Consider the following 20,711-nt stretch of genomic DNA (forward strand, 5'->3'; position numbering starts at 1 on the left):
CCGGTAAGTCCGGCTTCCGGCGGCGAGGACGGTGCTTCCGGGGCGGGCAGCCGGGCCGAAGGAGGAGGGTCTGACAATTGGCGCCGCCGGGTGGGAGGACGGGCGGCGCGAGTGGGCGCGGGCACAGAGGGCCAGGTGAGGCGCGGGCCGTGGGTGGTGGGACTGGGTTGGATGAGGTGGGGATGAATGGCGCCCGGGGTTCCGGACTCAGTCCTGGCGCCGCTGTGCGGCTCGGCTCTTGACAAGCTACTTCTTTCTCTGAACCTCAGTTTCCTCCTCTGTAGAATGGGGATCAGAATCTGGCTATGGCATCCTCTTTATAGGTTGGAGTGAGAAGTCAGCTCGTGCATGTCGGAGCCCCTAGCTCAGCGCCTGGCACACTGCTCACTTGGTTGCTATACTGTTATTGTTTGTATTGTTGATGATGTTTGTACTTGGTGTGGAAGATCTGGGTGTGGGAGCGTGGAATTGGGAGCCAACAGATTTCAGTTCAAGTCCTAGCTACACTTTGTGGTAGTGGACCTGTGCCTTCACCTGTCTGAACCTCGTTTTCCTCGTCTATACAACGAAGGCTAATAGCCCCAATATCATAGTCATTGTGAGGATGCTGATGAAATGTGCGTGTAAACTCCTTAGCATAGGACCTGACAGTATAGAGCAGGAGCTCAATAGATTGGGACTATAATTAAAATGATTCTGAGAGTCATTGGTGTAGATGGGACTTGCAAGGAAGTAGAGAGGAGAAAGGAAACCCAGAGACGGCGATAGGAAAAACTTGGAATCTGGAGCTGGGCAAATCGACATCCTGCCACTTACTATTTGATAAATTTTGCCAAATCCCTTAGTATTACGTTTTCCTTTTTCTTTAAAACTGATGCATTTTCCTCCAGTCAGTTCATTTGAGAAAGAAAATTTGTATTGCTTTCTTAATGGAAAACTAGCATTGCTGGCCGTGAGAAGAAGGAAAACTTAACCTGAACTCCAATGGAAGCAGAACGGTCTATTAAATTGTAGACAGAAACTGAAAGAATTGAAAAGGGAATAACTTGTACTATTGTGGTTCTATGTTGTCAGATCCCATGGACCCTGTTAAGTTATACTCTGTTCTCAGCTCACACTTTGCATATGACTGACATCAGCTCAGTGACTGTCCTACCCTTTTCCTGACTCACTTAAGATTTATTTAATGCACATGTACAAAACCTGCTGAAATTGTTCTAAGGGCTTGGCGTTTATAAACTCTTTTAACCCTGCTAAGCACTTTAAGAATAGATATGCTTATCCTTCTTTCTTTCTTTTTTTTTTTTTTTAAGGATGACAGGTTTTTTTTTTTTTTAACTTTGGGTTTATTTATTTAATTTATTTATTTATTTATGGCTGTGTTGGGTCTTTGTTTCTGTGCGAGGGCTTTCTCTAGTTGCGGCAAGTGGCGGCCACTCTTCATCGCGGTGCGCGGGCCTCTCGCTATCGCGGCCTCTCTTGTTGCGGAGCACAAGCTCCAGACGCGCAGGCTCAGTAGTTGTGGCTCACGGGCCTAGTTGCTCCGGGGCATGTGGGATCTTCCCAGACCAGGGCTCGAACCCGTGTCCCCTGCATTGTCAGGCAGATTCTCAACCACTGCGCCACCAGGGAAGCCCTCTTTCTTTTAAATAATTATTTATTTATTTATATATTTTTGGCCGTGTTGGGTCTTCGTTTCTGTGCGAAGGCTTTCTCCAGTTGCGGAGAGCGGGGGGGGGGGGGGGGGGCGGTTCACTCTTCATCGCGGTGCGCGGGTCTCTCACTTTCGCGGCCTCTCATGTTGCAGAGCGCAGGCTCCAGACGCGCAGGCTCAGTAGTTGTGGCTCACGGGCTTAGTTGCTCCGCGGCATGTGGGATCTTCCCAGACCAGGGCTCGAACCCGTGTCCCCTGCATTGGCAGGCAGATTCTCAACCACTGCGCCACCAGGGAAGCCCTCTTTCTTTTTTTAATTGAAGTATAGTTGATGTACAATAACTCCTATCATTCTTATTTTATAGTTGAAGGGAGTGAGATCCAGAAAGGTTAAGCCACTTGCCCCAGAGTCAGGGTTAGGAAGTGGTAAAATCGAGATTTGGAGCCAAGCCTTCTAAGGGCTTAGGATGGGGAGTCTGGTGCATGGTGATTACTTGAATTTTGGGAGCTGTCATTTTTCTATTATTGTTAATGTTATATAATCTTCACTGTTCAGAAAGTCAGTGCTGGAGATGGGCTTTTAACGGTGGAGAGAGGACATTGAGTCCATCAGGGAATTCTGCAGTTATAGTGGGAGGATACCAGTACTTAGAGCCTCCTAGTAAGTGTTAACTGAAACTTTGCAAAGACAGACCACAGTGCCTGGCTCATAGTAATCCCTTGACCAGTGTTAATCATAGCCACTGACTGACTTGGGTTCAAACCCTGGCCCTGTAGTTACTTGCTGTGTGACCTCGGGCCTGCCACTCTAATCTGTAACTTGGAGATCATTTTTACTTTTTACCGCGGGTGGTTGTGAGGAGTCACTGAGATGTGAACATATTCAGTGCCTGGCACGTAAACATTCAGCAGGAGCTACTGCATGGACATTGGAGTCAGGGAGAACTTGTTTTTGAATCATAGTAAAGTGCGTGCTAGATGTGTCATTTGGCAAATGACTGCCCCACAATGAGTCGGTTTTTTCATTGATTAAAATGGGGCTAATTATAGTCCTCACTCATGAGGAGGTTGTGAGGCATCAGCGTGATGCCTGGCATTGGTCCTGGTGCATAGTTAGTGCTTGGTATGTGAAATGCTGTTGTTCTGTCTGACTTCACTGAAGCCTCTCCATGCCTTGCCCTTTGAGAGATGTTGGTTGTATTGTCTTTGTCCAGTGGTAAAATCCCGAAGGGAAAAGGGATCTTAGGAGCCAAGTACAGGGTGAAGTGATGTCCGTGGTCATGTTCATCATCCTACTTGGGAGTAGAGGAGAGACCCTCACATCTGGGGACTTTGGGAAGGCTTCACAAAGCAGGTGGCAGCCAAGCAGAGTGATGGAGAGCTTGCCAGGAGGACAGGAGGAGCAAACATTCCAGGCACAGGTGACATTCTGTGTGGAAAGTGGGTGGCAGGCAAAGCACTTGGGTGTTAGAGGGAAAGCTGGGGTGGGAGGCCGGGGGAATAAGAAGAACCAGCACTTCTAGAGTAGGTACTTAGTATACACCAGGCACTCTTGAGCTCTTTGTACATAGAAACTCATCTAGCCCCACAGCAGTCCTCTAAGGCAAGTAATGTTTGTACCATCCCGGTTTACAGATGGGGACACTGAAGCCCGACTGGTGAAGTCACTTGCCAAGGTCACACAGCTAGTAAGTGGTAGAGCCAGATTTGAATCCTGCAAGTCTGGTTCCAGAGTCCTTACTCTTGTACCATCTCTGTGATACCATCAAAATGGGGGGGGGGGCGGGAAGCGGCAGATTGTACGTGATGGTAAACAGAAAGGTGCTGGACAGTGGGCCTTCTGTACCCTGTAGAGGAGGCGGAGGAGGGGTGGGTGAAAAGGATCAGAACTGGGGGCTGGTGTGGGTAGAGGGGAGCAGCATGAGGGGAGAGGGCAGGGACTGAGAAGAGGAGGCGGGCCAGGTGGGAAGTTTGGGCCAGGGCAGCATGGGACAGGTGGTCCTGGAGTCAGGTAGTAGCGAAGCATCAGGTGAGGAAATGATTTCTGTTAGTTCTCTTTCAACACTGCTGTTCATGTGCAGGAGGAAGTCTCCGTTGGGGCTAATATGTCTTTAACACCTTTCTGGCACCTGCTGATGTTACTCAAGTGAAAACTGGTTTTCCATTTCTGCTCTGGGACCCCCTCCTGACTGGTGCCCCACCTCTCTGCCCTGGCCGCTCTCACTTGCCTCCTTGCTCCCTCCCCTGTTCCTGCTGCCCCACGGACATGCCAGATGGGCTCCTGGCTCAGGGCACTGGACTTGCTGTACCTTCTCCTGGAACACTCTTCCTCTGTAAAACTGCATGGCTCACTCCTCCACCTCCTTCAGGTCTCTAAATGTCACTTTAGAGAGCTCTTCTCTGACCACCCATTTAGAATTGCAAGCCCTCCCTTCCCGGGCCCTCTGTGTTTTCTCCATAACGCTAAAGGCTTTCTGACACATGATATTGTCAACTGGTTTGCTTGTTTACTCTCTGTCTCCCTGTTTCCCATGTCCCCACCTAGATGCCAAGCTCTGGAGTTTGTTTGTTTGTTTTTTGCTGCGCCTTGCGGTATGTGGGATCTTAGTTCCCTGACCAGGGATCGAACCTGTGCCCCCTGCAGTGGAAGCGTGGAGTCTTAACCACTGGACCGCCGGGGAAGTCCTCAAGCTCTGGTTTTTGTTAACGTCAGTATTCCTGGCTCCTAGAACAGTGCCTCACACACAGTAGGTTCTCAGGAAGGAGTTTTTGAATGGGTGAATGAATGGGTATTTATGGTTAAGGTCTTGGGCAGGGGGTGTCTTTTTTTCTGTCCCTCTCTTATTCCAGCCAGAAACTTGTGAGGTGTGTGGGAATGGAGATGTGGACATTTGCTGCCCCTGGGCCTTATCCGAGGCAGGAGTGATAGTTGTGGTGACAGCTCTGCCCCAGGCTGACTTCCTGCCAGCTGCTCCAGGCTATTCCTGGGCTGTGAGCCCCCAGCCCAGGAACTCTCCTCTGGCAGGCAGACAGGCAGCGAGAGAGGGACGGACACTTAGCCGGCGGCGGCTCATGGATGCTCTCCCCTTGTTCTCTCTTGCAGGCTCCAGGGAGCAGAGTGAAGGCGAGGGAGACAATGGTCTCTGTAACTATGGGTGAGTCTTCTCTCTGGGGCCCCCTCTCCCCTCTGCCCTTTCCGAGGTGTGACTTTGGTGGGGGGAGCAGGCTGGGGGAGGGAAGGCTGGTCACTGGCAGGAACAGCTGTGCTCCGGGGAACGTGGAGGGAGGGCCAGGGCCTGCTCAGGGCCTATCCACCTCCGCTCTGTGTCTTGGCCTGCTGACAACGTATTTTGGCCATAAAGAACTTGGGTCCTGAAGTCCAGCAGATTTCTCATATGACCTCTCAGAGCCTCGATTTTCTCACCTGTAAAATGGAGATAGTAACATCCTGGGATGTTGTAAGGATTAAGAGGTTATTGCATGTAAAATCTTGGGCATAGTTCTCAGCAAATGTTAGCTGTTATTATTCTCATGAGCTTTATCACCACATTCTCTTTGAACTCTGTACTTGGGGATTGCCAAAGCACAGAGATTATTAGCTGGTAGCTTTAAAATTTTTGGAGATTTGTATGTATAGAAAAGTACATAAAACATATTTGTGTGGTCATAAGAGCAATTAAAAAGCAAACATCTGAGTGCATCCTTTATGATTCTATTTATATAAAGCACAGAAGCAGGCAAAATCAATCTATGCTGCTAGAAAGTGTTGATTGCCCTTGCGAGGCAGGGAGAAGTGACTGCCTAGGGAATGTGAGGCGGGGGATGCTTCTGGAATGTTGGAAATGTTTTATTTCTTGATCTGGGTACTGGTTACATGGGTATGTTGGTTTATGAAAATGTATCGACTTGTGTGTACTTTTGTGGGTGAAAATGATAGTTCAATAAAAAGGTTTTAAAAAAAGCAACCCCCCCAACCGTCCAGGTCAAGAACTAGAATATTGCCTGCCCCCCTGAGGGCTCCCAACCCAATCACACACCCCCTCCTTCCTCCAGATGGAATAAACCACTGTCTTCTCTTTGTGATAATCTCTCCTTACCTTTCTTATAGTTGTACCACTAATGAAAACGTTCCTATAGCCTTGGTTTTGAACTTACGTGAATGCAGTCATGCCATGAGTTCTTCTGCACCTGGCTTCTGTTGCTCCGCGCCGTGTCTGAGGCTCATCTCTGGCGCTGTGTGTAGTTGCAGTTCCTTGCTTTGCACTCTGCTCCGTAGTGTTTACTGTGTGAGCAGCCACCATTTGTTGGTTGATGCTATTGTCAGTGGATGTTGCGTTGTTTCTGGGTTGCAGACAAGCTGCTGTGAATCTTCTAGTGCGCGTCTCCTGGTGCGTACAGCAAGCCACACCTCTGAGTCCAAGACACACATGGTGGCCCATATTAATATTTCTGAAATGGGGGTGCGTCTTACAGCTGGCGCTTGTGATCGTTTAATTGGCAGCGTATTTTCCTCCTCAGTAGGACGCGAAATGACGGTGAGGGCCAGACGGGAGGACTTCTGCAGTTCCTTGACGTTGCTTCAGGCAGCTAGCTACCCCCAACCTACCGTGGTGTTCTTCCTCCCCTTAATAACAGCTTAATTGAGAGGCAGGTCACATTTCATACAATTCACTGAAGCGTACGATTCAATTGTCTTTATAGTCTGGGTTCGCAGACTTATGCAACCGTCGCCGCAATCAATTTCAAAATATTTTCATCACTCCCCCCAAAACCCGAATACCCGTTAGCAATCACTCCCCCCTCCCCCCTCCCCCCTGCTCTCCCACCCCGGTCCCTGGCAACCACTAATCTACTTTCTGTCCCTACAGATCTCTACAGCTTTACCTCTTCTGGACATTTCACATAAATGGAACTATTGTGTGGTAGTTTTTGATACTTAGACAAAGGTGCCTGCTTTTGGCCAAGGGAACCCAGGGCCCCATGCCTGGACAGGTGGACAGTGCCTGTGAAAAGCAGAAAAAGGTCCCCCTTTCCTCTGGGCTGCTGGAGGATGTCCTGAGGGCATGAGCTCCTCACTTGCCTCAGGCCCCGGGAGACTGGCCTGTGGCTGGCTGGGCAGGGGCCTCTTCGGGAGGGGATGCGCCTGAGCCCCCTACCCCCCACCCATGCAGTGTCTCGTCCAGAGTGTGTCTCTTTCCCTGCTCTGAGCCTCAGTTGTCTTATCTGCAAAATGGGCATAGTAACACCAAATTTCTTCTTATCTAAAATAGCATGGATTGTTGGATGTACTGTTATGTACCCTGAGAAAGATTTTTTAAAAATGTTGCCAATTAAATTGTGGCACACCATCAATTGTGAGGTAAATCCTAGTTTCAGAGATATTAAAATGTGAAAAAAAAGTTCTCCTTGGAACCCGTGATCTTCTCTAACACCTGGCCTGAGAGGTCAGGGTCAGTTTGAAGGTCACACCCAAGAGGCCAAGAAAGAACTTTGGAAGCAGTAAAGCTACATGGATGGGGTCTGCCTGGTCTTGGCTCCATGTGTAGCGGTGGCATCATCGTCACCATTATCCCCTTCATCATCATCATCATCATGATGGCTGCCATGGGTTGAGGACATCCTCTGGGCCACATGCCATTTAGAGCCCTTTTTGTGGACTTTCTCTTTAGTCTGCACGATGACCAAGGACGTCAGTGCTGTAATCACTAGAATGTCAGCTCCATGAGGAAAGGGATTCTGTCTTGTGCCCTGCGGTATCCCCAGTGCCCAGAGGAGGACCTGGTGTGGGCCACGTGCTCAGGACATACTTGTTGAATGTATTACCCCAGAGGGCACCGAAGCACCAAGCGTTACCTTGCCCAGAGTCCCTCAGCCGGGAGATGGCAGAGCCAGGATTTGAACCCATGCTCCAAACAAAGCCTATGCTTTGGCCTCACTCTGAGGCCGGCCTGCTTCTGTGTGTGTGTAGAGGGGGGTTGCTTCTGACACCCAGGGGTCAGCTCTGCAACCCTTCTTTCCATCCACCTATGAATCCTGTCACCCTCTGGGCCCGCACCTGCTGATGGGGGACCTGGGTGGAGAACCCAGAGTCCTGGCTCCCCCAAACCAGTCATTGGCCAAGCATTGGGGGGGGGTGATTGCTGCGGGTCACGCTCCAGAGCAGGGTAGAGCTGCAAGGAGAAGGGCAGTATGGAAGCACAGGGGCTCGGGGAGTCTGCTTCTTGTTAGCAGGGTGGCCTGGGGCGAGTCCCCCGACCTCTCCCTGCCTCAGTTTCCTCACTGGCAAAATGGGGGCGTCAGTGCTGCTTAACTCACAGGGCTGTCAGGCCGGCTTAGTTCCGTCATATATGCAGAGCTCTCAGGCCCAGGGCCTGGCATTTGATAAGCATTTAATGTGTGGGAGCTGCTGCTGTCGTGGTTTTGCTGCTGCTCTTCTCTAAGGAGAGTGACGTGAATAATGAGCCCTGTCCACGCCCCCTCCCCCCAGCCACTTCCGAGTGGATCCAATTCTTTAAGGAAGCCGGCATTCCTCCGGGACCTGCTGTCAATTACGCAGTGATGTTTGTGGATAATAGGTAAGGCTACCCAGGGGACAGGGCTGAACTTGGGGAAAGGAGGGGAGTCAGGGGGCTGGCTGGCCCACCCACCCTGGCCCACTGGTGGCCTCCCTGCTGACCCACCCCTGCAGGATCCAGAAGAGCATGCTGCTGGATCTCAACAAGGACATCATGAATGAGCTGGGCGTGACTGTGGTGGGCGACATCATTGCCATCCTCAAGCACGCCAAGGTGGTGCACCGCCAGGTGGGTGCTCCGCTCGACCCCTCTGTCCCTGGATTTAGGGTGGGGTAGAGGGGCAGTGGCAGAGCCGACTGGAGGCTTGGAAGTAAAGGTAGGCAGACTGGATTCCAAGGCTGGTTCCACTGTTTGCTGTGTGACATCGGGCATGTTGCCTAACCTCTCTGAACCTTACTTTCTCCACCTGTAGGATGTACGTAGGCAAACCAGTTTCGCAGGAGGGTTGTGAGTACTAAGTTATATAAAGCCCTAGGACAGTGTAAACAGCAGGCTGCAGTAGGGGCTCGCTACAAGTATTGTTATTACTAGTTCTCATCTTCCTCATGATAGTTATCCTTACCAGGACTCTTCCTCTGTCCCCAGAACAGGAGCTTTCTATGTGGGACCCAGTTGGTGGCTTGGCCAACAACATGGTGGTTCCATTCTTGGCCCTTCTGCTTACAGTGACCTTGGACTAGTGATTTCACCTCCCCGAGTCTCTGCAACAGGCTTTTCACACAGCCCTGCTGCATGGGGTCGCTGTGGCCATCTACCAGAGAGTGTATGTAGCCCCAAGTGCCAGGCCTGGAGTGAAGAGCTTGTTTAGTTATGATAGTTAGCACTTACCAAGCACTCGCCGTGGCCTGTCAGGCCCTGTCTTCATCCTCTACGCATATGAGCTCACTTACTCCTCCCTCCACTTGACTGAGAAGGAAGCTTGCTTCAAAGCTGCGCTCTCCAGCACTGCACTTTACCGAGTGATGGCTGCTGGGGTTATTCTTGTCAATTTTAGTAGCTTCCTCCATCCCAGGGACAGACCTTCGTCTGTCCACCATCCAGGACAAGACCCCGCAGCGAGGGCTTTCTCAAGCCAGGGATGTTAGCTGAGTTATCACGGAGGTCACTGAGCAAAATGATTCCTTTAAACTTTTAAATTTGAGACCAATTTTAGATTTATAGAAAAGTTCCGACAGTAGTACAGAAAGTTTCTGTACTTCCTTCACCCAGCTTCCCTTAATGTTAACATCTTCCATAGCCATGGTCCATTTGTCAAAACTAAGAAATGGACATTAGTAGTATGCTATTGTTAACTAAATTATAGACTATTTGGATTTCATTAGTTTTTCCACTAATGTCCTTTTTCTGTTCCAGGATACCACATGGCATTTACTTCTCACGTCTCCTTAGTCTCTTTTGATTTGGGACAGTTTCCTAGTCTTCCCAGGTTTTTGATGACCTTCACAGTTTTGGAGAGTACTGGTCAGGTGTTCTGTAGCATGTCCCTCAGTTTGGGTTTGTCTGATGCTTCATTATGATTAGGAGGGAAATGTTTTGAAACCTCTAACAGTTCACGCTCTGATGCCCCGAGTTTTGCTCAGATATCTGGGTTCCCTCTTCCGCCAGCTCATGCCCCTGTCCCCATGGTAACCAGGCACCTGTTTTCTTTACAGGACATGTGCAAAGCTGCCACTGAGTCGGTGCCCTGCAGCCCCAGCCCCCTTCCAGGCGAGATTCGCCGAGGCGCCTCTAGCGGTGAGTCCCATGTGTTCAGGCCTCCTTTCCTTCATTCTTACACTCCGACAGTGAAGGGGACACACCTGGAGTTTGCAGAGGTGGAAGCAAAGCCATCCGAGGCTCTCGTCTCTTAGGTAGTGAGTGGCTGTGTATACAATGGATATTCGTTTGTGGTCGTTCCATTCTACACAGCCACTGTGAACACCGAGTCAGTGAATACTGAATCACTTCTCCCAGGGGAATACGGGGTCACCACATTTTCGTCATCTAACCAATACACAACCTTATTTATATGTGTTTCTGTTCCAAGACACCTTATTTAATATATGGTGTTGATTCATAAACATTGAACTCACAGCCCACAGCACTAAAACTCATGCCTGAACGAAGCTTATTGAACGCACGTATTTTTTCCGTAAGGCACATCCCAGCCTTCTTGAACTTGGGACACTAGACAGCACCTTATCACCATGCTTGGGGGCCATTTTAAACAGCAAAATCACTAACAAAAAGCACAAAGATGTGAAAATAGCACTAAGGAGACTGTAAATAGACTGTGGCACTAAATAGAGTTGTTTACTAAGTGAGAGCTGCAACAGGAAGGCAGAGCGTCGCCTTGTTTGACCTCAGTTGGGAACGTGTGTTGGGTGACTCAAGTTTTTTGCCTCTCTGTGCGTGTCTGTGAATGACCACAGAGCACCACGAGTATTGGTTTTGAGGTTACGAATGAATTTGTGAACAGGTGAATTTACAAAATGGAATCTGAATGGTAAGAATCAACTGTATTTATACTTTTGTTTTTTTCAGCAGTGTGACACTTAAAAAATTTAACATACGTATTAATTAGCTTTCGCTGCTTAACAAGCCACCACAAAACTGGCTTAAACACAGACTTTTTAAAAAAAATTTTTATTGAAATATAGTTGATTTACAATGTTGTGTTAGTTTCAGGTATACAGCAAAGTGATTCAGTTATACACACACACACACACACACACACACACACACTCACACACATATATATCTTAGTTCCCTAACCAGGGATCGAACCCATGCCCCCTGCAGTGGAACGAAAGCTCGGAGTCCTAACCACTGGACCGCCAGGGAGTTCCCTATATATATATATATTTTCCAGATTCTTTTCCATTATAGGTTATTATAAAATAGTGAATATAGTTCCCTGTGTTACACAGTAGGTCCTTGTTGGTTATCTACTCCATATATAGTAGTGTGTATATTTGAATCCCAAACTCCTAAATTATCCACACCCCCCCTTTCCCCTTTGGTAACTATAAGTTTGTTTTCTGTGTCTGTGAGTCTATTTCTGTTTTGTAAATAAGTTCATTTGTATCATTTTTTTAAGTCTGTCTGACTTACTTCACTTAGTATGATAATCTCTAGGTCCATCCATGTTGCTGCAAACACAGACTTTTATTTCTCACGATTCTGTGACTTGACTGGTCACTTCCGCTCTGGGCCAGCTCAGCTGATCTCAGTGGTCACTTGGCAGCCCCTAGATCTCTTGATCTAGGATGGCCTCCCTCACACATCTGATGGTTGGCTTGGTGTCATCTGGGCCAAAAGAGATGACTTGGCCCCATGTCTCTCCTTATCCAGCAGGCTAGCCCAGGCTCATCTACACCGTGGTGATTGTAGGGTTCCCAAAAGCAGCATAAGAAGGCAGGACCCAATATGCAAAGCACCTCTTAAGTCTCTGCTTGTGTAACATTTGCTTCTGTCCCATTGGCCAAAGCCAGTCACATGGTTAAGCCCAGCATCAGTGTGGTCAGGGCCCACCCAAAGGCATGGACGAAGGGAGGTTGAACAAATTGGGTTCGTTTCTGCAATGGTCTCCCTCAACTGACATACAGAAAAGGGTTCCGATGACAAAGGGGCAGCTGAACGACTTTCCACAAATGGAGCACGCATGTAGCCTGCAGCCTCCAAATCCAGAAACAGAAAAGATGACTGGCGTCACTCACCCCTCTCAAGGGTTTCCACTGCCCTGATTTCTAACAGCTTAGGTTAGTTTTGCCAGTCTTTCAAATCTATATAAGTGTAATCAGGTAGTATGTACTTTTTATGCCATTCTGAGTATCTTAAATAGTTTAAAATAAGTTTAAAAAATTAAAACAAAAATACTGATGGAGAAAATAGGCAGTTAAAAGAGTAGGGGAAACAGGCACAGATGGAAGAGGGTGGAGAAGAGTACCCCAAAACATTCCGGTCACTTGTGTACACTTTGTAATATTGAACACGTGTGTCCTCACTGGGAGGAACAAAGAACAGTTCTTTGTACTCTGGCATCTGACTGCAGCTCAGCTTCAGTCGCTCACAGACAGAGCTGTTTTCCCTCCACCCAGGTGATGCTTACCTGGCGTGATAGAACATCATATCCCTTTTAAGCAAGACCTTGCCCTCTGTGGCCATTGCAAGAGGCAGGCCCTCTCAACTGCTGATGTTTTGTAGCAGAAAATCCCGATCGTGTTGCATTTGGCCTGTCAGAGTGCTGTGAGCGCAGGCTCTGGGCGCAGATGCCACACAGCCACTCATCAGAAAGCCACCCCTGGGAATTCCCTGGCGGTCCAATGGTTAGGACTCGGTGATTTCACTGCTGGGGCCCGGGCGAGGCCAAAAAAAAAAAAAGAAAGAAAGCCACCCCTATCAGGCTGAAGAAATGTCTTGGGAAGATCACGGGAGAGGGTGTATGCCAAATCATCAACAGCAGTGAGCAGGCCTGAGAACCGACCATCTCTTCCTGGGTGCTGGGGAGGGAGGAGGTCTCGTTAGGAAGGGCCAATCTCAGGACTTCTAGGTGCCAGCAGTGCTCCAGTTCCTGACCTGGGTGGTGGGTATATGGGAACTGATGTTAAACGATCTGTGTAGGTTTGATGTATTTTTCTGTATGCTGTATTTATAATTTTAAAAATAACCAAGCAATATGGAATTATAATCAGGTGTTGAGGGTCATTATGGGGGACTTCAGGAGGCTTTGAGAGACAGCACATGGCAGAAAGAGAGAAGGCTTTTTTGGGGGTAGGTAGGACAAAATACCAAAGTCTGAAAGCCATTGTGGGGCGGGGGTTGGTGCTGGGCCTGCTGAGAAAGTGGTAGTAGCGTGAAGGTTCCCCCTCTCCCCTCCCTGCAGGGCTTCCCCAAGAGCTCAGCAAACCCGCACCCTGAAGCTAGCAGCAGCTGCACCTGGCGACACAATCCGTCTCCTCCCCCTGCTGGAGCTGGCCCTCCAGTCGGCTCGCTGTAGCCCACCTTGCACCCTGGGACATCCCTTCTCCTGCCCCACAGAATACAGGGGTGCCAGAGACTGCTTCCCACCCCTGAGGGAGGTCACCTCTTTTCTTGCCCCAGCCCAACTGGAGCCAGACCCACATTGCCCAGGGCCCTGGCTGAGTGACCCCACTCCCCGAGTCCCAGTTTCCTCATCTATAAAATTGGTTTACAGTGGAGCCTGTCTAGTAGGGGTGTTGGGAGGTTCGGTGACCATGTTCATCTTTTCAGTAGATGTTTATTGAAGACCTGTGAAGTGCCAGAAACTGTGGTTGGCACTGGGGACACAGCGATAAACAGACAGTGTCTCCTTGTGGGCCTTGCAATCTTGTGGGAGAGTCTACCAGTAAACAAATAAATGTAATTTTAATGTCAAGCAGTAGTAAGGGCAGGGAAGTATTCTCTGAGGAGATGCCGTCTGAGAGGAGACCTGAATGCAAAGACAGAGCAAGCCCATTGCTACTGGGGGAGCTGAACGCCAGACCTATGAACAGCAAGTGCCCTGAGTGGGCATGTACTTGCTGAGCGAGGAAGATCCTGGAGGCCAGCGTGGTGGAGGGAGAGGGGAGGGAAGAGCTCAGTGCAGGGCTGGGTAACTGATAGGTGAATTGTGCTAGGAACCCATCTGGTCTGGGGCCTCAGGAAAGGCCCCCAGGGCGGGGAGGGGCGGGCTGGTTCCTGGGAAGACAGGCCCACCCCAAGCATGCTCGTCTTGACAGTGCAGCCACAGGGTGCCTCTGGCTGCCCTTTCCCCGTGGGGTTCCAAGGTTGCCTTCCCCATCCTGACCCCCTTCCCAGGGCCCCGCCCCACTGGACTCTCCTCTTTCCTCCTGGCAGCCGCCTCCCGGATGATCACCAACAGCCTGAACCGAGACTCCCCACCCGGCACTCCCCCCCGGCGGCCGGACACCAGCACCTCCAAGATCTCTGTCACCGTGTCCAACAAGATGGCAGCAAAGAGTGCCAAGGCCGCCGGTGAGGGGACTCGGGCAGGTGGTGGGAGGAGCTGGAGGCAAATGTGGGTTGGCAGACGGTATTTTGGGGGACATGTTCCCAACGTTGCAGGGTGCTTTGGAGGCCACAAGGTGTCCAGAGTGTTCAGACTTGGTCAGACCACTGCACCTCTGTGGGCTTCACTGTAGAAGGGGGCTGGTGACACCCTCCCCAGAGGATGGTTGGAAGCACTTGAGATGGTGTCTTTAAGCGTCGTGGGTGCACCGCAGTTCTCATGCGGTGGCTGTTTCAGTCTTTTTGTACTTTTTATTTATTTTATTGTGGTAAGAACACTTAACGTGAGCTCTACCCTCTTCACGAAATTTTAAGTGTACAGTACAGTGTTGTTGACTATGGGTGGTTCAGTCTTTTTTAACAGATGGTCACTGAGCCCCGCAGTGGTGCCCGGCCCTGTGCTTGATGCCTGGGGTCAAAGGTAAAGAAGCTACCTTTCCTCTTAGCGGCCAGAGGGATCCTTTAAAACCTTCAATCTGATCCTTTCACACCCTTGTCTAGAACTCTCCAGGGCTTCCCATTGTTCCCCTAATAAAGTCGTCTTCCCCCATGGCCTTACTGGGCCCTGCGACACGTGGATTCACATCTCGCTTGCTGCCTCGGTTCCCCTCCAGGCTCCTTCCCGTCGTGGGGCCTTTGCCCTGATGTTCCCTTCTCCTGGACCTTCTTCCTCCACAGACTTTTCCATGCTTGGCCGCTGTTCCTCTTCCAGGTCTCAGCTGGTAAGCTGGGAATGGGACTCTGGCCTTTGGGCTTCCAGGCCCTCCTTCTGTCCATCACGCTCTCCTGCCTTTGTTGGACCCGTCCCCACAGCAGTGATCTTGGCCCAGGGTGGGGGCTTGGCTGTCCTGGCCCCCAGCCCCGTCAGCCCCGTCCGCCTCCATCACACGTGCTCCCTTTTGGCCGCGTGTCTGCGAGTGCCTCGTCCTCCTTCTCATCTTTCGATTTGTGTGCCATGAGCAAGAAAGTTAAAGTTCACTTCTAAAGTATTGAAAAGGTGGGGAGCCTGGGAGGGACTGGCTCTCTTCCCCTCAACACATTTGAGGAGAGTGTTTCTTTTAAATTGAGGTGTAATTTACTTATGCACGATGCACAAATTGTAAGTATATACCTTGATTAATTTTTAAAAAGTGATTACACCTGTGAAAGCACCACCTAGATGGCTTTTCCACCACCCAGCAGTTTCCCCATCTGAGGGGATTCTGGCTGGGCTGGGAGGTGAGCCTGCTGGGGGACAGAGGGACAGAGCCACAGAGAGCCTGGGAGGCCCGCCACGGCCTTCTGCAACCCCCCTGTGCCCAGACCCCTGAGTTTCCCGGTGGTTCAGCCAGTGGCCTTGGGGGTGGCTGGGAGGATAAGGGATTCCAGTCACGCGAACGCATGGCGATAAAGGGCACGTGTGTGCCCCTACCCCAGGAGAACATTCCATCCCAGAAGATGCTCACCACCCCCTCCTCCCCCAGCAGCCCTGGCCCGCCGGGAGGAGGAGAGCTTGACTGGTGCCACCAAGCGGCGCCGGGTCACGGCCGAGATGGAGGGGAAGTACATTATCAACATGCCCAAAGGTACCACACCCCGGACCCGGAAGATCCTGGAGCAGCAGCAGGCAGCGAAAGGTACTGGCCCCGGTGGGGAGTGGGGGGCACAGGCTGTGTTTCCCTTTTGCTGCATCTTGCAGGGTTGGTCACGTCCTACAGGCATTGGCCCAGAGCAGGCTCTGATGGGGTCCAGGGGGCCTTGGACCAAGGGGATAGTGATGGTGACCATAGTAGAGGGGGACGCATCACTGCCTCTGTCCTCTTGTCCTGCAGTTAGCGTAGCAGGACTCCTCGGTGCCTCAGCTGGCGCCTCTTCCCCGAGGGACCATGGCACGGATTCAGTGCTAGCCTGCCTGTCAAGTGAGTGACTGTGCCTGGCTGAGGGCAGGTGCCCAAAACAGTAGGAGCCGTCGTGATGAGCCAGAGGTGTCTGGTTGAGATTCAGTCCATAGCTGGGGTTTGTATCTGGTGGTACAGAGATGGTCTTCCTTACAGTGTTCCATTTAGAATATTGTAAACGTTCTCATGGAAGAACATCCAGCGGATGCAGAAGCATGTACAGTAAAAACAAGCTCCCCCCTCACTCCCATATCCCACACGTATTGTTAACCTTTCCAGACCAGCGTCTATGAACGTAAATGCATCTGTTTGTACATTTACACATATCTAGGCATTTTTTTCTTTTTATGCACAAATAGCATTATCCTATATGTATTGTTCTATAACTTTTTTATTGAAGATCTTTTCATCTTCTTCATTCTTTTTAATGGTCGTTTAATATTTTCATAGTACTTCTATATTGTAATCTAGTAAGCATTCTCCTGTTAATGGCTCTTTAGGCTGTTATTTAGGGAGAGCATTACCATTCATCAGATTCTCTGAGAGGCCCATGGCCCAAAAAAGAGGGAAAGGAACCAGAAGGGATTAAGAACTCTTCCCGCACACACACTTCATGAATTGGTACTAAGGTGTGAGGACCGGAAGTGTCCATTTTAGTTGATCCTTCCCACATTTGACACTAGCCAGAAGTGTGTGGGTTGAGGTCAGTGTTAGCCGACAACAAAGACGTAAAACCTAACTGGGCCCAGTCGGTGCCTGCTTGGACCAGAGCTGCCTGGGGTCTGGGCTGGCTGTGTCGACCCCTGCCTGTCTGCACGGCGCTCAGCCAGGCCTGGGCCCACAGCGACCGCCCAGCAGGCGCTGGCTCACGGCCTCACTTCCCTCCCAGGTCTCCACAGGACGTCTGTGTTTGATCGCCTTGGCGCCGAGACCAAGGCAGACACGACGACGGGGAATAAAGTGAGTTGGAAATGGGGGAGCCACCGGGGACTCTCAAATTCTTGTCTTCCCTGGGTGTTGTTCCTGGCATTTCTCACATACATCTCACCCTGTCTCACCCACCTTTCCAGGCCCAGTGCCCTTCTCTGCACTGGTGGCTTCCCTGTCCGTCTTCTATCCTGACCTCTCTCCCGATTTCCAGCCCCGGGGGTCTGGCAACTCATGGACGCCGCCCTCGGACCCCTCCCACCACCACGTCCCCAAATTGTCCTCAGCATCTTCCCCCAAAGCAAATCCTCCCCTGGGCCCTGTCTCGGGTGCCCCACCATCCCCACTCCAGGCAGCCTTGAGTCTGATGGGGCCATCTGTCCCCACCTGTCAGCCACCTGTCCCTGCCTGCGTAGGGCAGTGGACTCCTAGCTGGTCTCTGCACAGCTCCTGTGAACCCCTCCAGCCCTTCTCCCACAGTGGCAGCACGTGCTGCCCCCAGGACAGGCCCTCCCCACTCGCCCTTGGGAAACCCTTCAGAGGCTTTTCACCACACGCTCAGGCGCAGCCCGCGCTTCTTCCTCCGCCTGCGGCCCCGCAGGCCTGACCACAGCATGTGCTTGGGAGACGCAGCCAGAGCCCATCGCCTGGCACAAATCTGTCTCTGCCACCGCCTGGCTGCGTGGCCTTGACCGTGTCACCTAAGCCCTTTGCACCTCAGTTTCCTCCTCCGTATAGTACCTCACAGCGTGGTCGTGAGGACTAAGTGAGGTGTAGCTGCGTGGCGCGGGGGCTGTCTGGTGCAGTGGTGAGCATCTTTATTTTATTTATTTACTTTTAAATTTTTAAAATTTTATTTTATTATTTTTGGCTGCGTTGGGTCTTCGTTGCTGCGCGCGGGCTTTCTCTAGTTGCGGCGAGCGGGGGCTACTCTTCATCGCGGTGCGCGGGCTTCTCACTGCGGTGGCTTCTCATTGCCGAGCCTGGGCTCTAGGCGCGTGGGCTTCAGTAGTTGTGGCACGGGGGCTCAGTAGTTGTGACTCGTGGGCTCTAGAGCGCAGGCTCAGTAGCTGTGGCGCATGGGCTTAGTTGCTCCGCGGCATGTGGGATGTTCCCGGACCAGGGCTCGAACCCGTGTCCCCTGTGTTGGCAGGCGGATTCCTAACCACTGCGCCACCAGGGAAGCCGTGGTGAGCATCTTTAAATGGCACGTTTGAGTAACTCTGGTGGAGCTCTCCAGCTGCCTTTTCTTCCTTGCTCACCAGGGCTCACCCACTCTGGCTTTTTCTCACTTCCTAAATCTTATCATGAGTGTGATAATAACACTCAGGATCACGTGGCTTGAAGATGCAGCCACGGAAAGAGCTTCGCACGTAGTGAGTGTGCTGTAAATATGATTCTTATTCCTGTCTTGGGGACTTAGACGGCACTCTTTACTCTCTTAAACGTTGATGCCTTAGAGAAGGCTGTCCTGAACTCCGAGAGGAGATGAGGCCTCCCTGTCCCCTGCTCTCCAGCGCTCCCCTCTCCTCCCAAGAGCACTAATTAAGGCTCATGGGATCTTAATTCCCAGGGATTGAACCTGGGCCCTCGGCAGTGAGAGCGTGGAGTCCTAACCACTGAACCTCCAGGGAATTCCCTGTCGTAATTAGAGAATTACTTGTGCTACAGCCGATGCTGGGTCTGTCTTCCCCACTGGAGTGTGAGCCCCCTGAGAGCAGGACCAGGCCCGTCCTGGTCACCACTGGGTCCCCAGCACTGCCCAACACAGGGCCAGGTATTGACCTGGGACTCAGAGAATATCTGTGGAGCGAATAACCAAATTTGCCTTTTCTTTCACGTTCACCTGTAGACCTTTGCAAATGGTCTTCCCTTTCGCCTCCCCTCCCTCTCCCTCTTTATCTGACTCACTTCCACTCGGCTTTCAGATCTCATCTCTGATGTCCCTCTCCAGGGAGCCTTCCGCGAACTTCGGGCAGGGAGGGGGCCTCTCCTGGGCTCCTCCAGCCCCCTGGGCTTGCCCTCTCGTGACTCTGATCACTGTGTAGTGTGTCACCGATGGGTGTTTTTCCTGCCTGCGAGCCCCATGAGGCAGCTCTCTGTGAATGCATGTTGAGTGACTGAGTGACTCACTTGTCCTGTCTGTCCTCTGACCTCCACAGCCCACAGGAGTCTTCAGCCGCCTGGGGGCCACCCCAGAGATGGACGAGGATCTGGCTTGGGACAGTGACCACGACAGCAGCAGCTCTGTCCTGCAGTATGCCGGCGTCCTGAAGAAGCTAGGCCGGGCCCCAGCCAAAGCCAGTCCCCAGCCCGCACCAACTGTCAAAGCCAAGGCCACCAGCTCGGCGGCAACGGCTGCCGCCCCAACGCTGCGGCGCCTGGCTTTTTCCTCACGACCTGGGCTCGAGAGGAAGCCGGAGTCCCTATCCAAAGTCAGCATCATCCAGAGACTGGGCAAGGCTGCCCTTGTGCCGGAGGCCCAGGACAGCCAGGTCACGAGCACCAAGAGTAAGTCCTCGGCTGAGGTCAAGGTCACCATTAAGAGGACTCTGGTGGGGCCCCGGGGGAGCAGCTCCAGCGAGGGCCTTGGTGCCCAGATGGACCACGCGGGCACTGTGAGCGTGTTCAAAAGACTGGGCCGCAGGACCTTCTAGCCCAAGGGCGGGGCGCAGGCCCCTCTCCAGACTCCAGGCTCCATCAGAGTCTTCAGCGAGGGCGCGCTCACCCCTCCCCGCCGGCTGCTGGATGACACTGCTTGTCTCCCTCGGGCGTTCTGCCAGCCTCAGCTCTCTGGGGATTCACCCGGTTTTTCTGAGTCTGAGATGGTCATTGTGGCCCGGCCTTGCCGCTCTGGGACTTTCCCTTCTCTCCCGTCCTCTGTTCTCTCCTCTCTGACCGTGGCCTTGGCAGGACCCACTTTTCTACCTCTCCAAGTGCCAAGTGCCCTTTTCCTGTCCTCCATCCCCCATCCTCCCTCTCAGCAACATCTGCTGCCTCAAACCCCGGCTCCGGGCCTCCCTGTCCCCCAGGGTGGGTGTCGTCTGAAGGGGCTCCCGTATCATACCCCCACCCCCTCTGACTGCCTCGCTTCCCTCCCTCCTCTGCCCCCTCCCCCCCGATGCTTTGACTTCTCTCTCTCCGTCTCTTCACTCTGTTCATTTCTTTTCTGTTTTCTGTCCCTGTGGCAAGGCCCGACTGTCCGCTGCGTCCTGCCTGACCCTCCTGCACCTCCGGCCTCCCAGCGGCCCCCTCGTCGGCGGCGGTGGCGTCGAGCCTGTAGAGACTGTTAGCCGCCGTCACTCCTAGGCTGGAGGGACCTCCCCAGACCCCAGGCTGCAGCTGGGGCACCTGCCTGGGCATCTTTTTCCCTGAAAGTCGGTGGCGGGTGGCGGGTAAGGGGCACTAAGAAGGGAAGCCAGCACCGAGAGAAGAAAACAGCTATTTTAATATATTTTTGTGACTTTCAGACTGTTTCCCTCCCCTCCTTCAGGGTGAGTCGCAGGACTGTTTTTCACATGAAGCACAGTGTGGGCGGGGCACCCACGAAGTGTTGGGCCTCGTCTCTGAGGGTCAAGCTCCCCACATACATAGGTAGGCCATGTTTTTGCTGCAGGCCCTGAGGTGAAGGGAGTCACGGTCATGGTCATCATCTAGTTGGGCCTCCTC

General features: G+C 51.9%; 1 protein-coding gene across 12 annotated transcripts; it reads left to right on the forward strand.

The window, feature by feature from the left end:
* The first annotated feature begins 26 nt into the window (after positions 1 to 26).
* On the forward strand, positions 27 to 20,511 carry LOC309648858 (uncharacterized protein C19orf47). Of its 12 annotated transcripts, none has more exons than XM_082438015.1 (13): positions 39 to 135; positions 3,290 to 3,342; positions 4,200 to 4,401; positions 4,758 to 4,809; positions 8,142 to 8,229; positions 8,343 to 8,457; positions 9,882 to 9,963; positions 14,068 to 14,205; positions 14,590 to 14,659; positions 14,917 to 14,960; positions 15,702 to 15,854; positions 17,005 to 17,075; positions 19,205 to 20,228. In XM_082438015.1, exons 4-13 carry the CDS (start codon positions 4,791 to 4,793, stop codon positions 19,697 to 19,699), a joined length of 1,275 nt encoding a protein of 424 aa, XP_082294141.1. In that variant the 5' UTR covers positions 39 to 135; positions 3,290 to 3,342; positions 4,200 to 4,401; positions 4,758 to 4,790; the 3' UTR covers positions 19,700 to 20,228. The 12 variants fall into 12 exon arrangements, with proteins under 12 accessions (XP_082294145.1, XP_082294137.1, XP_082294141.1 ...); XM_082438018.1 differs by having other exon boundaries at positions 4,200 to 4,362; XM_082438016.1 differs by lacking the exon at positions 39 to 135 and adding an exon at positions 2,944 to 3,075.
* Positions 20,512 to 20,711: the final 200 nt, after the last annotated feature.

This window comes from Balaenoptera physalus (genome assembly GCF_965194825.1).
Source record: "Balaenoptera physalus genome assembly, chromosome: 19".
Taxonomy (NCBI): Eukaryota; Metazoa; Chordata; class Mammalia; order Artiodactyla; family Balaenopteridae; genus Balaenoptera; species Balaenoptera physalus.

Bases quoted from the DNA above. Each gene is read 5' to 3' on its own strand.
- LOC309648858 (XM_082438019.1), top strand. The intron at 8,458-9,881 runs GTGGGTGCTCCG...TTTTCTTTACAG, and splicing joins CCAAGGTGGTGCACCGCCAG to GACATGTGCAAAGCTGCCAC. The intron at 14,660-14,916 runs GTAAAGAAGCTA...CTTCCTCCACAG, and splicing joins CTTGATGCCTGGGGTCAAAG to ACTTTTCCATGCTTGGCCGC.